The following is an 18,464-nucleotide window of genomic DNA, read 5'->3' on the forward strand; positions in this document are numbered from 1 at the left end:
GGTCTTTCTGCATGGAGTTTGCATGTTCTCCCTGTGCATGCGTGGGTTTTCTCCAGGTACTCCGGTTTCCTCCCACAGTCCAAAAACATGACTGTTAGGTTAATTGGTCTGTCTAAATTGTCCCTAGGTGTGAGTGTGTGTGCGCATGGTTGTGTGTCCTGTGTGTCTCTGTGTTGCCCTGTGACAGACTGGCGACCTGTCCAGGGTGTACCCTGCCTGTCGCCCGGAACGTTAGCTGGAGATAGGCACCAGCAACCCTCCCGACCCCACTAAGGGACAAGGGTGTAAAGAGGATGGATGGATGGAGTCTTCCTAGTTTGTAATTAGTTAAAACCAACAAATGAAATGTAGCACAGTACCATTTACAGTAACATTCTCCTGGGAGGACTTGATTAGGATTTTAATTGGAGCTGCAATCCAACATGTGGTTCAGCATAAGCACTCCACCTATGAGACAGTGCTATGGGAACTAGGCTGCTTTATTCCGTGGCGCGGAGGTGACAAATATTCAGAGAGAGCTGTGGGGGAATAAAAACAGCCAGGGTCGCTTTGCATCTATGAAAAAAAATAGGATCTATATTTCTTTTTGCAGGGTTTTTGTTGGCAGTGTGCCAAATTTCTGAAGTCAAAAACAAAATGTTTATGTAGATCCACATAAAGAAAAACTACACACTGTATCCTGTAGAAGTACTCACCCCACCCTGTATTTTTCTGTATTTTGTGAAATAACTGCAAATTTTAGTATTTAATTAAGGTTTTATGTGATAGAGCAACACAAAGCAGTGTTTGACTATGAGGTAAAATGATGCGAGTTTTCCAGAGTTTTGTAGATGTAAACTTTGTAAAATGTGAAATCCATTTTTAATTTTTGAAGCACCTTTGTGCTGTAATGAAAGCTGCAATCTATTGGAACTAGAGTGACTCAAATATGCAAATTTGGCCTGGTATGGACCGGACTGTTTCTCACGATGCTGTTCGTTCTCTAATATTCTCTATGGCAACGTTCACCTGGCAGGCAAATACAACCCAAATCAACATTTTTATACATATTTGACTTTTTCATTCCAGCCTGAAGGGCTTAGTTCTGATCTTTTCACTCCCCCCCAAAATCCAAATTGAGCCAGTTCCATTTGAAGTCCGTCAGTGAAGTTCATCACATCCCATCACTCTTAATTCCGACTATGCATCCAAACAGACAAAAGTTTCAGTCAATGCACCACAAAAAGCCATTGCTTTTATTTATGCTTTTGTGATACACTATAAAGTGGGAGAATTTAATCATCACTTGTTGATAGTCCAGAAAATATGTTTAAGAATATAAGCCACCACATAAATTAATAGTATTGTCATTTGTTGTTTTTTTTACACTTAAATTGACCAAAATTCCCTGTTAAATCAAAAGAAAGAAAGGGGGAAAAAGCGGCCAAAATTTGGCCAGCGTTTCAGCAGGGGGTCCGGAAGTGAGGAGCCCCACCCCTTGCTCTTCAGACAGAGTTTGGGGAAGAAGACGGCGGCCGTTCTTTTTTTTCCACTGACGCTGTTCATCGTTACAGGTTAGTATATTTGTTCATTATAACATGTACATGTTAAAATACTTAACATAATTAATCCCCTCATAATTATTATGACTCAAATAAAGAAGTGCCCTTGAAATATAGCTACATTTGAGAAATGTTCTTTTCTTAATTACATCTGTGAGCTCTAAATTAATTTATGAATTGTTTAATTTGGCAATTTGATACTGTCACAGTTGGTGGGAGTTGATACTATTTACTGAAGTGAAAGCTATGAGGTTGTTTGGTAAGAGAAAGACACAAGAATATGATTGTACTAAGAAATGTTAATGATTTCATAATTTCAAGAATTTGTAATAAAGACAGTTTGGGGAAGACGACGGTGGTCGTTCTTTTTTTTTACACTGACGCTGTTCATCGTTACAGGCTCTCCACCAAGATCAAAGGGGAAGCAGAGACACATCAGAAGAAGAAAAAAACGAAAAAACAAACAAAATTCCTGCAAAAATTTTTGTGGGGCATGCCAAAGTGTGCCCGTCGGCTTTGACCCAGCGTTCTGATGCTAAAAATTTGCATTAATGCTAAAGAAAGCTGCAATGTAATCAAAAACCTGTGGAGAGGCAGAAGCATGTTGACTAAGCTGTACTTGTACCATTCATTATGTTAAAATTAATGCATAAGCTAAAATTAGCCAATATGCTAATGCTGGCAGTAACATGTGGAGCAACAGGACCATGTTGTTTTAATTTTACTTGCTCCATTCAGTATACTAAACATGTCTAATTAATGAGAAAATTAGCTAAAAGCTAACTTTAGGTAAAAGTGCTAGTACACTAGTCAAAGGAAGTGAAATGCTAACATTTGTGCTAATGTTGCGCAAGGCAGTTCACTATCCTGCCTTGCCCAGGATAGTGAACTGCGCAAGGCAGTTCACTATCCTGAGAAAGAAAAACATAAAAAAGGCAGATATTATTGCACTGCCATAGGTGGTGCACTAACCTGAGGGGAATATGCAGACTTTTATTTTGAAACTTTAAATAAGCTTCATTTTAACTACCTCACCAATTCAATGTGTTACAGTAGTTTGTTTAAACCAGTCACATAAAGCCCAAAAGAGCAATTACCTAATGTGAAAAATGTCAAGGCTTTTATTTTGAAATTTTCAGTAAGCTTCATTATTGTTACATATTGGATTAATGACCACATTAATCCAACGTGTAAAAGTCCAGCTTTATAATGCCCAAAACAGCAAGTAGTTCTAAATGCCAGCTCAGCCCTAATGTGTGGTATCTAAGAGTTCCACCATGATGTAGTTCTGACCTTCAGTCATTGTAGTTCTAAAGAGCAGTTCAACTATCATGTGAGTGAGACACACAGGGAGAGATTGAATTCTAACTGTTTGAAGCAGTTAGTTTTTTCTGAACAAAGCAGTCCAAACAGCTCCTTCCTGTTCAGGATCCGCAAGAGTTTTCCGAAAACCATTTGAAGCATATAAGAGGGCAATTTCTTGTCTCCGATAGTACTGCAATTTATATCTATAGCTCTCTCTGCATTAACCTGAGAGAAAAACATAATAAAGGCCTGAGAGAAATATACAGGCTTTTATTTTGAAATTTTTCAGTAAACTTAATTTTAAATGGCCACACTAATCCAATGTGTAACAGTGGTTGGATTAAACCAGTTATATCAGGGGTCACCAACCTTTTTGAGCCTGGGAGCTACTTCACGGGTCCAGAGCAACACAAAGGGCTACTTTTCTTGGCTCAGCTTTTATAACTAATACATATGATTACATGCCGTCTAATAATATTAATGTTAGGGACTATTCACAATAGTTATCAGTAATTATTACCATGGCAGCTATGGTTAATTGCTATTAYGTGATMAGAAGYTCTTAGTTYAGTTTTAAGTTTGATTCCCTTTCTTAGCTTTTCTGTGTGATTCTAAATTTCCCACAAGTGACTGGCAGTCTGGATTATTGCAGCTGCTGGACGCACTGTGAGATTTTCCTTTAAATAAAAAAAGTAAAGTTATTGTATATTTTTATTATCCAACCCTCTTTATTATTAACACATTGTGCAGAGAAAAAAAATGTCCGACAGTTTATAAGGTAGCACAAAACTATCCCTGCACCTGACCTGTAAGTGCGCATCTCTCCAATGCGCATCATGTGCGCGTCGCACAAAACCAGCGCAAACTTAAACCACTAAAGCAGTCGGCCCCTCTTCGGTTTTTCCTTTATTTTTTATTTTTCAGAGGATCAGTAAATAACTTATTGGTGTTTTACCATCACCACCAGGTATGAAATGCTTTAACCTTTGAGTTGCACCACAGCGCAGCACAACTGAAACATCCAGGAGTTTTCATGAGTACAAGTATTAAGAAGGCTGGTATCGCGCCTGATATAAATCTATTTATTTATGTCATCACATGGACTTATATAAAGTTTTATATATTTTCTTTTCATATATGTATTATTGTTTTTCTTAATGATTCCAAATAATGCACAGGAATGACCTGGTGCTGTTACATGTCAATCATCAGGGGAGGGGTACTGGGGGGGGCAATCAGATGACAGGGGGGCACTGCCCCCCCCCTGGTTCCGCCACTGCCGGCGACCCGTCAGAACTGAACACTGTAAAAAGCTCAACCGGAATCCGAACCGCTCCTAGAACTGCGGGAGGTTCAAACTCCGCTCATTCAGTTTTAGCTTACAGAAAAAGCGCCGAGCCRCCAAATAAACAAAAGCAAACTGACCAATAAGATTTAAGCTTTGGGTGCCCTTTGACCCCCACAGACTCAGATGTGCGCTACGTACAAGATGTTTTGACGCATACTATATTTTATTCTCCACAATTTTGTTAATTGTAAAGAGGGTTCGATAATTAAAATTTCAGAAATTATAATTTTTTTTTTACTTCAAGTAAAAAAAAAAAGACCTAAGAGCTGCTCCCACTCTAAGCTAGGCAGAGAGGGAGCAGCATGCGCTGCTGCCCTCCGATAACATCCTGCAGGCGCATATTCTGAACTTTAACCATAGAAGAGTTTTATGCATAAACATTTACATTTTACATTTTTTTTTATAATTAGCTTTTTTTAAAATTCTGAATATAAACAAATTTTACTACTTCAATGTAAAAATATTAAATAATTTATTTGGCAATGCTCCCTAATGAGAATGGCTATTTTTAGAACTTGCCCAGTGGGCGACTGACAAGGTGCCCGGGGGCGACAGGGGGCCCACAGGCACCGCGTTGGTGGCGCCCCGAGTTATATAATGCCCAGAAAATTCTGCCCTGCCTATAGTTATGCCAACTCAGCCCTCCTGTCATATTTGAGTGTTCCACCATGCTGTAGTTCCGACCTTCTTCTCTGCCCTCTGTATTAAAGTGTTCCACCATGTTTACAAAATTGTTTACAAAATTGTTTACAAAACTACAAAGTCTCTACAGTAAACTATATAAAACACTGGGATTAAGCGTCAGTTAGTCATGTTAGTCATCACTTTGCTCTGAAGCACCTGGACAGAAAACCGTAAGCCCTAGAGAAATTTTGAAAACATTTTACTGGAGCAGGCATTCGGTGCGATTTTATGGCCAACTTTCATACCAATAGCACAAGTTTTGCGGCCATGAGAGCGATTTCAAAATTATTTTTGGGTCAAAATTCAACTCTGTTTCTCACTCTAAAAAAGCGGCAGTTAGTGTCAGTTACACTCTGCGTTTCGGCAGTTGGAAATTTTGCTCTTTTTTCCGCTTTTCACGTCATTGTCGTAACTCCGATCCCCAATAAAAATAAAAGTTCCCTTCTCGGCATCGAGCCGCACGATTTGATACCACTTTTATGGGTGGGCACGCAGCGGTACGAGCCGCATTAACGGTGACAGAAGAAAAATAAATAATCTAAAATAAAGAGACATTCTATTGGGTGTAGAACAATAGAATGTTCTACACCCAAGAACATTGGGTGATTGACTTGCTCCGCAAGTCAATCACTTCTCTCCCTATGTATTGCTATGGGCAGGCCCCAAATATAGAGACATTCTATTGGGTGTAGAACAGTAGGTGCCTGCCATGCAATGCATGGAGGCAATCACTTCTCTCCCTATGCATTGCTATGGCATGCCCCTAATAAAGAGACATTCTATTGGGTGTAAAACATTGCATGGCAGGCAATGCAGTCAACTGCTCTCCCTATGCATTGCTAATGGCATGCCCCTAATAAAGTTGCCTTGCCTGATTAGGTGACTTCTAAAGGCACATGTTTGCATTTAACTTAGGGGTAAATGAATAAAGCTACACCTTTCAGGTTTATATACTCTGTAAAAGAGAACAAGTATTATTCCATCCACATCTTAAATATTAACTACTTTGAACAGGTGGATTGCATAATATCTCAATAAAATAGTTTATCTAATTAGGTGTGCACCGATTTATCGGCCAGCGGATTTATCGGTGCCGATTTCCTTAATTTTGGGAAAACGGTGATCGGCCGATTTTTACATTTGAATTCAATCTTATCCATTGATGTTATCAACCTCAGCAAAGGTCTAAAAATCAACCAGTGTGCTTGTCTTTTCTCCCATGACAGAGGTTTGACTGACAAACCGGCCGGTCAGGTCATGTTTGCAAGTTTACAGTTAACAATAGTCACCCCATTGTTGCCAATTCAGCTCAATCAAATGTGGAGTTCCACCAGGTGTTTGCTAATTTGATGCTTCTCAAATATGCAAGAGAGAATCAAAGCAACACTCCAGATATGTTATTGATTTGGTAATAACATTATAACATGATGTAAAGCTAAAATAGCCAATTTTACTTGATGCTGCCTCTTTAAATATAACAAACAAGCTTCAGAGAAATCTTCCATTATCATAGTATGCAGGAAATATCTCTCCATGAGTCATACCTCATATCCAAGAACTCTTTCTGGGAGGGAAGGGAGAGTGTCCCAGATCACTTCAATCTCTGCTGCCGACAAACTCCGGGCCCTCACCCTCTTAGGAGCCACACTGGGGACTATAGGAACAGAGCAGAAACGGCAGTGAAGATCCCAGAGCCTCATCCAACACCATCAGACACACTAATAGCAAAAAGAAGGGAAGGCATTGAATAGACCTGTAGTTCTCACTGAGAAGCTATTTCCTGAGCTTTCTTTTTAATGGGATCTGTGACTGACATAAGGGAAGACTATCTGCTCTGCAAATTCAATTAACGGGATACCTCCCTGACAGCGCAGTGTGGCAAGTGTCTGCAAGGATTTCCTGTAATTCACCAGCAAGATAACTAATATCAAGTTGACATTCAACGCTTTCAGAGAGAGGGAGGGTGGGAGGAGGAAAATAACGGCAGACGGAAAAAAAAATCATCACTATTCAAGGTCGCCGTCGTAAGGAGAGAGAGATTATGGCTTGTTTTCCGGTGTACCGTCTTCCGCTGAGTACACCGTGGCTATGGAGCTGAACGGCCCTTCCCCTCGGTTGTTGTAGGCTGCCACCTTGATGTCGAATGGCGAGAAGGGCGGGATGGTGTCATTGCGAAGCACGTAGCGAGACACAGTGGGCGCTAAGACCACTGCCCGCGTCCATGTGACCGCGCCAGCTGACCTGAAGGCCACAACGTAGCCGAAGCCGTCGCCATTCTGCAGTTCCTCAGGCAGAGGCTGGGAGTAAAACACAAAACTATAGTGATATTAAAATGCATACAGGCAAAAGAAACAGACTAGGCCTTGTCTCTGGGGCTTTAGGGGAACAGATATATTCCCACTTCCTCCGTCCGTCTACTTGATCACCTTTTTACCTTATCTCTTCCTCCTGCGTGGTTTGGTAATTGTAGCTAAAGTGCAAAGCCCTTCAGAAAGAAGTGCTCTCTTTTTGGAGGGAGAATTAGCTCTCTGTAGCTGAGCCAGATGAGGGGTGTCTCCCCTCTAATGTAGGTCATAAAATTGCTCCACTCAATTCTGCACAATTAAGCAAAACCATTACTTGCCGACAGAGAGAAGAGTAACAAATGTGACAGATGACTTACCTCCCATGTTATTACTAATTCAGACTTTGTGCCTCCCCCACCTCCAACATCAGTGGGAGCTGTATCAGGAACTGAGAGGTAAAAATGCAAAGGGGGAAGCAATTAGAACACAGTTTATAAAGCTCCACGGAAAACCTGAAATGCACACGCAGCCTTATGTCAAGGCAGCCGGAGACAGATACTCCCGCAATCCTTTCGTTGATTTCCGAATTACAGACGTTGGCCAAATGTCACGGTGCAAGCCCAGCAAGTCAACATTCATAATATCTTTCCAAATGACATTTTGACTCAGCTCACTATGTTCCTATTCCCATTTGCCTGTTTGTGCAGTGTAGCATGTTGTGGAGGGTGGAAGAAAATGACCACTCAGTCTGTATGAGCAGCCCTGCTTTTGTAACCTCTGTTAGAATTGGATTATTATTGGTGTTTTTTTCAAGCGGGGTTGAATAAAAAACAAGTTTTTTATTGGATTTCCTGTTTCCTGCACTCTGGTTTCCCTCGCCTTTAACTTTGTGGTCAACTTTAGGGGCCTAGCACAGTAATACTTCTCGTTCAAGTAAAGTGTGTGTTGCTCAAGGTCTAAAATACTGAGAATGATCAACCAGATCTGCAAATTTCAGCTTTTTTTGGCATGGGTTTTTTTTTACAACCCAGATACACAAGAGTGGGTTGGACACACAAGAGTGTATTGGACAGATCACAAACTGAATTCACAGTTCAGTTTGTGATTATGAAACCTTTACACTGTTTATAAAAACAATAAATGAAAAATGATATTTATAAGATCTATTTTTGTCAGAAACTAATCATCTCTACTCATGAGCTGGATGTGTACACTGTTTGTAATTTGCCAAAGTGACAAATTAGATGTAATTAAACCTAGTTAGTGTCTGCTTAACTGCTGTTAAATGTCAGCTGACAGTCATTACCTGCCATAATATTGACACCGTCTTGTTTTTTCTACAAACTGTTTTTTCTACAAACTAACCCTAGTTTGTTTACACACAATGTCACAATTGTGTGTTTTCCAAGCATATGGAGTCTTTTTATAGCACAGTCAAATAATTGTCAGTTGTTGTAAAAATCCTAAATATATTTCAAAATGACTTAAAAATGTCTTGTAATTGGGCCTGTGTCTCTTTAAGAAACTCCTGCTCTTTCTGAAACTCCGCCTTCAGGAAGTAATCACAACATGGCTCCTCCATTAACCCTTTAACAATGTTTTTACCAGGCGTTTTGCACAGCTAAGTGGTTGGCACAAACATGCATGAAAGGATCAGGGCAACACTCCAGGTATGTTTGGACATTATAACATGATGTGAAGCTAAAACATAACAATTTTACATAATACTACCCCTTTAAGCAGTCTATTCTTTCTGTTTCCTGTTGTTTAATTCCGTAAACAGCAGGATTAAACTGTAACTGGTTATTTACCGATTATTTACCATAACCAGTAAGGTTAGGGTTTCTAAAGAAAAAATGTTAATCTTAATCAGACGATGTTGTATTGCTTTGGAGTGTAAAATACAAACTCTACCCTCCAGCTCTGACAGCTGTTTAAACAGCCCAATCGACCGACAGCGATGTGTGCTTTACAACATGCAGAGTGGATAGAGGAACTGAAGGATTGTTGTATGAAGCTCTGATTGACAGGAACATTTTCCCTTTAACTTGGCGTTTCAAGACAACTGATGACCTTTCACTTCTCCCTCTACCTCTCTTGTGGGTTTATAGTTGTAGCAGGTAATTATTTTTTTATTTGATACTCTGTTGTTGGTGCTTCTTTGAAGTTTAAGGTTAATGTTAATGGCTTTCTACAAATGTCACAATAGTTTATTTATGCAAAAATATTTCTAAAAGTAAATTTAGCATCTCAAATGTTTTTTTTTGGAACCGCTGTTAAATATTTTTCTCTGTCAAGAAGGTGTCACTGCTCTGCCTAACCAAGTAGGGTGATAATTAGGTGCTATTTATTATTATTTGCAGTAACCTCTCAATTCTTCTAGATCTGGAAATGATTTTTTTTTTAAATCCATATTTTTATAGACGTCTTAAGTCAGAGAAGGAGCTCTAATTTTATCATACACATTTTGAAAACATCTTTGGTTCTTTAAAGTGTAAGTCCCAAATTTTCATACACTTGTCTTCAGAAAAAAATTGTATACACACAAACTGTCTCTGACTATAATTTGACTAAAATATACAAATACCCAGTCTGAATTGAATCTGAATGGAAGATAGTTTTACATACTAGCATCTTCTGTTCTGGTCTTGGCCGAAGCTGGACTCGGCTCTCCGAGGCCCACGACATTCCGGGCCACCACCCTGAACTCATACTCCACCCAGGCATTCAGACCAACCACGGTGGCGGTTAGCATGTTGCCATTGACAACCTCCGGGACTGAAAAAAATAAAAAATAAATCGTATTGTGACAGAAAAATAAAAAAACACCTGCACAATTATCCTGTTTATGAATGCAACAAGGACAGCTGATTAAGATACCTGTGTCTATGGTCTGCCAGCCCACAGTGAATGGTGTGCGAGCCTGAACGATGTAACCCGTTATGGGGCTGCCGTTGTCTCTTCCGGGCGTCCAGGACAGTTGAGCTGTGCTGTCCGTGATTTCCTCCACTGAGACTTTGTCCGGAGGGCCTGGAGGACCTGGAGACATCAGACATGGAATAAGAAAAGGGGATTACCCATTTCAAGAAGCCTAAAAAAATTGGCTATTTATATATCTATGGTAGATATTTGTTCCAATATTGCTGCAAGAAAAAAACATCTTTCAAATCTTCAAATTTGAAGAAAAAAAAAAGCATTTAAAAAATGAGACTTTGAAAAATTCTTCATGAAAAACTAAGTTTTGACAGAATTTACAATGTCATTTTTTGCTGTTTGCTATTTTTTCAGATTTTCCTTTTGCTTCTTTTTGTCCATATTTTTGAGTTTTACAAATTGTATTATTTGCAAATCATATTGTACAAGTAAAAAACATCCTGTAAAAAACATCAGGGGCACTTCTCTTCTCTTTCAAAAATTAAAATTTGAAAAAGAAAAATGCATTTAAAAAATGTAACTGATAAACGTCTCATGTTTTGATGATAATTTACAATGTGTATGCAAAATCTTAACCTAAGTTTATGTATGTTGCTATTTAAAACTATGTATATTTTTTCAGACTTGTTTTCTGTATTTATTTAAAACTTCTTTTTCTTTTTGTTGACAAAATAAATTTTGTCAACAAAAATTTTTGAGACCGAGTTTTATGAATTGCAGATTCTGTTCCCCATTTCCAACACTTCCTTCGAAAGTGGCGCAAATATTATTGTAAACAAAAAAAAAACACATTTCACAACTTGAAATTTTAAGGGACAACAGAAATGAGAAAGTATTTCTTCTGATCCTGGTTTTTCAAAAATAATTGGAAAAAACAAAATTTGAAAAAATAAATTCAGAAAAAATATCAAACTGCATAAATGTAAATTTGACTATTGAATATATATTATAAAATACTGTAAAAATATATTTTTTGACAAGTTTTTTACAATTTTAATTATTTAAACATGTCCGATTATTACAATATTGAACCAAATGTCTCACCATACATATTTAGACTTTTATTTTCACTTTAATTAAGACCCAAATCTGGTGTGTGTTGACGCTGTGTGTGTTGTGCATGAACTAAGTGTTGTACTGACAAATTGGGTGGGCTGTTTATTCAAAACTGAGGACACTCTGCTGACCGTGTGTCATTCTTTTCCATGGTGCTGATTTTCAAATGTTCTCCATGACATTTTTCAATGTGCAAATGAGCTAATTATGGTCATTTTCTGTGATAAACACCATCTCCTCAAAGCACCTGGCGCAGCTCTAAAGGTTTATTAAGAACAAGCATGTCAGTGAAATAATCTGGGCTCAGCCTGTTCACTGTGCTCAATGCAGCAGGCAGAAAACAAATGTACTGCAGCACAACTCAATCCAGGGCTCCCCATGCCACTGTCAGTCAATTTTAACATTTCAGCATTATTTATATGATATTAATTGAAGCTGACAGAAGTTGGGCTCCGGCGACGTCCATCTTTTTTATTTTTTTACTTTCATACAGTTTTTTTTCCCCATGGAGAGCCTAGGGGATTTTTCTCACCAATCTGTCAGACGTCTTTCACTTTGGAAGGACTTCTACCTCTAAGTAAACACACAAGGTTATTCTTGAATTGGCGTGTGCAAACAAGCCGCTAGAATCAGCCGGGGTTACCTTTGACAACCAGGATGGCAGAGGTGGACAGGTTCTCCACGTCCGTGTCGACGACGCACACATACTTCCCTCCGTGGCTCAGCTGGATGTTGCGGATCATCAGGTCCCCTGATACAGTCTGGAGGTGGGGGAAGAAAACCAGGCTAAGTGGGAGATGCAGTGTTATTTTGTCAGCGGACTTTTGGCACAATGTTTTAGAATTTTAAAAAACCCAGAGTCGTTATGCCACAGTTTTTTCTTTTATCCGCCTCTATCCAAACAACATGGCAGATGCAGTCTGCACAAATAAAGCTATTGGCTGTCCTTCAGGCGATAACCGACCTGCAAACAGCTACCAGCTCCACACAGGGCACACCGAACAAACACATTCTAGCTAATTGGCAATCATTATTCTCTGATAACAGAAACTCAAGCATTATATGGATGTAAATCTCAGTGTAAAGAGCAAATATTATACATGAGTTGCCAGCATATGGTTACCATGTAGGAAAACACACTGACAACAGATGTTTTCTAGTATAACCATGAACAAGAGAATTAGATTCACCTAATAGGTTTGGCCTGCTTTCTACAGAAGAGGACTAGAGCCACTGAAAAAATAAAATAATTCTGACTTTAACCTTGTAAGATCAAAAGTCAGAATTCTGAGAATTTGGAGCAGCTAGCTCTGCTAACAGGGGTAGGCATCTTCAGGGTCAGCCAGCGGGTGCAATGTGTTTTACAAACTGTGGCCTGAACTCAGCAAGTCACTCCATTCTTGTGAAGCTTCTAAACTTTACCACATTGTTTTCTACCAATAGCAATTAGTTACATTCCCTTCCTTGGAATTTTTTTGTATACAAATTTATAGTCAGAAAAATATTTTAAGACAGTACCTCTTCATGATTGATATATGCTTGTGTTTATATGTTTAGGCTTTTACTTTGTATTATTTTAATTAGACTGTTTTTTATTGACAGAATGTTAAAATGTGTTGATTAGACCAGAGGTTGTCTGCTTCTGGCAGTTGTGACAGAAGGTTCCTGTTTTTATCTGAAAGTTCTTGTTTTTACTCGCATGCACACGTTGCAGTCTACAAGTAGAAAAATCGGTAGCATTTGGTTGCTGATGCACAGCAGTCAACACATAGGATAAGGAACTGACTTGACAGAAAAACGGCCTTTAGGGCGTAGCTTAGCTTAGCAAATTGAGAAAATTATTCAAATTTTGCCATTTCTATCAACCTTTTCGAATGCAATACTTAAAATACACATGAATAAACCAACTTAAATAAAACAGTACTTTTTGTAGATTAGAATAGAATGAGTTGTTTGCTGATGATCATGTGAACAATTGAATCTCTAAATGCAACGTGTGTAAATTGAATAGAGCCAGTGTCCGCTTCAATGACAGAAGATGCCATCGTTGATCCAGGGAATGTTATCTGTAGGGTATTTGGACAGCTGGCTCCAACTTCTATAAGAAATCAGATATATCAGGCTCAGGGCACAGCAGTAATATTTCTGATGGCTCCATAACACAGACAGACATATTTAAGACCATAATTTTAAAATAGATGTTTTACATTCCTCGGCCAACATTAGGCATTTTAGTGTATGAAAGAATCAAAAGCAAACCACGGAGGCATTCGGTATGTTGTCTAAAACATTGTCTAAAACTCGATGCTCCGTCTCTAGGCATGTTTGTATCAGAGTGCCATCAAGACATTTTTAGACCCATCTTGCGGTGAGTCGCATGCATCACATGCTCTCGACCTGTTAAAATAATGTTGATGCAATCTGAAAAGGACCCTTTGGCAGGGATGAGTCCATTTACGCTAAAAAAGTCAAACAGAATGACATTTGTTTCGAGGCTAAATAAAAAAAAAAGAAAAGTTAGACATAATCTCACGGGGACAGCTTTTATCTGGACAATTTAATTGTGTCCTTGTTGTGACTGGTAATGGTATCTGCCCTCTGAAAGTCACCTCCCGTTACAAAATGTGTCAGCTTGTGGGGAAAAAAAGAGGTATGCTGCTTTTGAAGCCAGACACCTGGGGCCAAACCAGGCAAGACTCACCGCAGTCGCAGCAGATTTCATCAAGCCTGGCGGCTTTGTACCTCCACTCTGCCACGACAGTGAAAGGGAGGAAGGTGGATCGCCGTTTATTTGAGGGATTCCAGACAAAGAGAGCAAAGCCAAATATATGCGGGCGATGGGAGGAAAACGCTACCTCTACTTCCCTTTTTCTCCTTCAGCACTCTTTTTCCATCTCCTTTGCCTAAACCAGACAGGTTTTATGCACAGAGTCAGGCTCCAGTGTCAGCCGCCACCTGGGCAAGCTGGGAGCTAGGAATGACTTGAGAGGCCTCTTGTCAAAGGAAGTGATGGGGGCAGGTTTTCTTTTAATTATGGTAATTAATTCATCAGAAGCTTTTAAGCGGTGTCCTGGTAATCTCTGTGGACAGATTCTTGGTGAAACTATATCTCATTAAATGCCATTGCACCGCTCAATGTCACCAGTAATTGCCATTTGCGATAATGAAAACGTGCGGCTTGGCATTCCACAACACCGTCTGAGTCTTCCCAATATATCAACCTTTTGGCACATGACTGGCGCTAATTGATATATTGTGATGCATAAAACAAAATGAGAGAGAGAGAGCAAACGAGTAATTATTTATATAACGACAAGCGCTGAACAATTAACTCTGCCCTTCAAAGGGAACAAACATTCGACAAAAAAGTCATTATTTTGAAGGTATAAAGATTTCAAATGAACACTTTACTGGTGTCAGGCTTGCCCTTGGTAAAAAGCAAGGCAGCTCATTACATAATTATTTCTGGGCTCAAGATTCATAAATAAGTATGCAAATTCAATTATGGCAGAGGAAGATGATAAGAAAATGTTCTCCCTTGACATTCAAGAATTAGAAGTTGAAAGGATGAAAAAGTAGAAAGACTTTATTAATCAGGTCTTTATCAATACTGGAAAATGAACAACAGCATTTTCCAGTATTTTTCAAGGTGTTAGGATGTGGAAACTCACATGGCAGGTAAGAATTATGGATATAGACCTCATGGTGACTTCATCTGGTTAATACACCAACAAATGGACTGGTGACTGAAATGGAATGATTGTACATCTTAGGCCACACAGAGAAACCTAAAACTTGATTTACAGGTCACACTCAGAGACTCTACAGTCTGGAAGATGTTTATGTAGACCAAAGATCTAGTTAGCCATTAGCCAGACTGCCATGACTGCAGAGCTGTAATGCCAACTGCTCTCTGCATCTCCACCCAAGAAACAGTTCAAATAAAATAAAGTTTATTAGTATAACACATTTCAGCAACGTCATACCATAAAACACAATAACCAATTATAAAACAAGAATTCAAAATTAATTTTTGTCAAATTATCAAGAAAATGCACATTAATTATGTTCTTGATGTTCCAGTTATGAAACAAAGGCAGCTCTAAACAGGTGGGTTTTTAGTCTTGATTTACAAGAGATTAGCGTTTCAGGTGTTCCGCAGTTTTCTGGAAGTTTGTTCAGATTGGTGCAGCACAAAAACTGAATGCTGCTTAAACAAAACAAAATATAATATAATATATTCAACATTTCATCACCTTTGTGGTAATGTCATGATTTGAAGAGGGTTTGAGAGTCCAGAGTCCAGGAAAACTCAGAAAAACAACCCAACCAGGGTGGGTGGAGGGCAAGAGTTCACAGGGACAAAACAGAAGAAACAGGACCTGCCATGGATGATCCGGCCACGGCGCAGCAGGGGGATACCTCATGGGAGTTCCGGGGACCGGCCACGGAAACCCTAGAGGCGGGTCCGGTGGGCGGCGACGTCGGAGGAGGAACTGAAGCCGCATGGGGCGGCGACGCCAGGACCCTTTGGGGCCAACAGGAGGCTCGGGAGGAGCACTTGGAGGCTCGGGGAAACTCCGGAGCGGGCTCGGGAAACTGCGGCAGCAGGGAGAGATGCTGCCTCGGTGCTGGGACTGACGGCAGCGGTAGAGGTGCGCGCCGCCTCGGAGCCGGGACAGGCTGCGGCTGAGGTGCGTGCTGCCTCGGTGCAGGGACGGGCGACGACTGAGGGCAGCGGTGGTGACGCCCAGGGACCGGGATCTCCGGCGGCTCAAGGCGGCAGTGACGGCGGGGTCCGACTCCGGGTGGACAGATCGCCAGCCGCGACACCCTCAACAGCCTCGGGCTGGATGAAGCTTCCCCATAATGCTCCTCTGCTCCAGACCTCCGCCGCAGCCTCCGTCATAAGACTGTTTTTTTTTTTCCCTTTTGCGATCCTCAACTCGGTTTGGTCGGGTCCTATTGTCATGATTTGATGAGGGTTTGAGGTGAGGAAGTAGGAAGGCATACCCTGTCATCTGACCCCCCCCCCCGCAGTGGCCTCCCCTGATGATTGACATGTAACAGCACCAGGTCATTCCGGTACATTATTTGGAATCATTCTAAGCCAACCTAATATCTAAAGAAGAAAAACAATAATAAATAAATAAAGTTTTATACATTTTCTTTTCATATAAGTCCATGTGATGACATAAATAAATAGATTTATATCAGGCACGATATCAGCCTCCTTTATACTTGTACTCATAAAAACTCCTGGATGTTTCAGTTGTGCTGCGCTGTGGTGCAACTCAAAGGCTAAAGCACTTCATACCTGGTGGTGATGGTAAAACACCAATAAGTTACTTACTGATCCTCTGCAAAAAAAGAGAGAAAAAAAACGAAGAGGGGCCGACAATGTTCGTAGTTTGGAGCAGAGGTTGCGCTCGTTGTCTGTCAAAGAAAAAAATCATTTTATTTCCAATTTGTAGTCATCAAATGAAACATTTAGTATTTCTCTGCAAGAACGTTTTTTAAATCGGGTAACATTTCACAAAATGACAGAAGACGGCAGAACGCTGATCGTTTCGTGATTACGCACTCACTTCTCTCTACCCACGGGAGAAAACCCCCGCAGAAGCGGATCAGCTGCGCTAGACCAGTGGTGGAGAAAGTACTCAAACAATTTACTTAAGTAAAAGTACAAATACACAGACAAAAATGTACTCAAGTAAAAGTAAAACTACCACATTAACATTTGTACTTAAGTAAAAGTAAAAAAGTACTGGCTTTTAAAAATACTTAAGTATTAAAAGTAAAAGTACTTGCTGAATGCATTACCTAATCCCTAATAAAATATCAATAAGTGAACCGATCGTATGTCATTTTAATACATTAGAAATTTGCCAGTTTAATGAACAATGCCACAGATAAAGCATGTTTTTATCGTGTTTACTCTGTAACATAGTTTAGACTTAGATATGTGATTCTATGTATCATAATTTCAGGGATGGAAACATCTCGTCTCCAGTCCTAACATAACATGAACTTCACTTTTTTGCCACTAGTGGCATGCATTTTTTAAAGAAATCCAACAGAAAGGGGATGGAAAGAAGGTGGGTGGGGGGACGACATGCAACCAAGGTGCCACGTACCAGAGTTGTAAAGACCAGCACCCCGCGCTACATGACACAAAAAAATTTACTTTTACCTATCAGGATCTTTAAGATAAAATTGATCTTAAAGATCCAAATTCCCATAAAACACCTAGATATTAAATACTTAGAGCTGAAATAAATTTAATCAGCAAAAATCCGTCCAGAAGAATCGGATCGTTCCTGAATGTCATATCACTATATTGCACTTTGGTTACAACGTTGTCCCATATATGCGACACCTCCATCAACACCTCCACACAATAATTCAGTGAGTGACAACTTTTTTTCATCGCAGATGCAAAATATGTCTCAGTCAGTACAGCTAGCTTTGCTAGCAACATATCCACGGATCTTACCTTTCTTTAAGCTTTCCTTCCAAGTGACGCTAAAAGTTGGACAAAGTCCCCACCGTCTGTGAAAGCGAAGCGCTGCTGATTTTACATGTCACCATATCTTATGATTTATGCAGCACTATTATATTACTGACGATTAGACAGACACCTTCTCCCGCTCAGAGGAAACCACTGCGCATGTCTGGAGCTCCGCGTGCGAGTAAATGCGGAGGCGATGGGTGACAACAGGCACGTAAGTGACGTTATTGTTCGGATTTTACGGTGCCACCTTAAATCCCTGAACTTCACATTTTAACGTACAAAAAGCGCAACGCGACTTGGATGTAACGAGTAACGCGACAGTTTTGTAGAAATGTAGTGAAGTAGAAAGTACAGATACTTAATGTAAAATATAGTGGAGTAAAAGTTGGAAGTATCCATTATTAAATCTACTTGTACTCAAGTACAATAACGAAGTACTTGTACTTCGTTACTTCCCACCACTGCGCTAGACGCTCCAAAGCCTCTGGTCCATTAAAGCGTCCCGATCAGAGATGATTCTCCGACAGATACAGTATTGTTCTTAGTATAATTAATAATGAGCTCCGCGATGACACACACACACATAGTGTACAGGAACATCTGTGCAGAATATGAACTGGAAGCCCCGAGATCGAAGTGGGAAACACCCCCAAAGGTGGTAGAAAATGACCGAGCTAAGATCCTGTGGGACTTCCAGATCAGACAGACAGGATGGTAATAGCGAACCAACCGGACATTGTGGTGGTGGATAAACAACAGAGGAAAGCCGTTGTGGTGGATGTAGCAATACCAAGTGA

At 40.0% G+C, this 18,464-nt stretch overlaps 1 protein-coding gene across 1 annotated transcript in view; it reads right to left on the reverse strand.

Annotated features, from left to right (window-relative positions):
• LOC103460464 (contactin-3-like) overlaps positions 1-18,464 on the reverse strand; it is a 127,191-nt gene that overhangs the window by 13,077 nt on the left and 95,650 nt on the right. The window contains exons 14-19 of the mRNA XM_008402637.2: positions 11,797-11,914; positions 10,044-10,202; positions 9,792-9,941; positions 7,541-7,611; positions 6,941-7,175; positions 6,423-6,532 (exon numbers count right to left, since the gene is read on the reverse strand). Of these exons, the coding sequence (XP_008400859.1) occupies positions 6,423-6,532; positions 6,941-7,175; positions 7,541-7,611; positions 9,792-9,941; positions 10,044-10,202; positions 11,797-11,914 (843 nt within the window). The remainder of the gene's footprint in view (positions 1-6,422; positions 6,533-6,940; positions 7,176-7,540; positions 7,612-9,791; positions 9,942-10,043; positions 10,203-11,796; positions 11,915-18,464) is intronic.

This window comes from Poecilia reticulata, unplaced genomic scaffold (assembly GCF_000633615.1).
Source record: "Poecilia reticulata strain Guanapo unplaced genomic scaffold, Guppy_female_1.0+MT scaffold_247, whole genome shotgun sequence".
NCBI classification, from domain to species: Eukaryota; Metazoa; Chordata; class Actinopteri; order Cyprinodontiformes; family Poeciliidae; genus Poecilia; species Poecilia reticulata.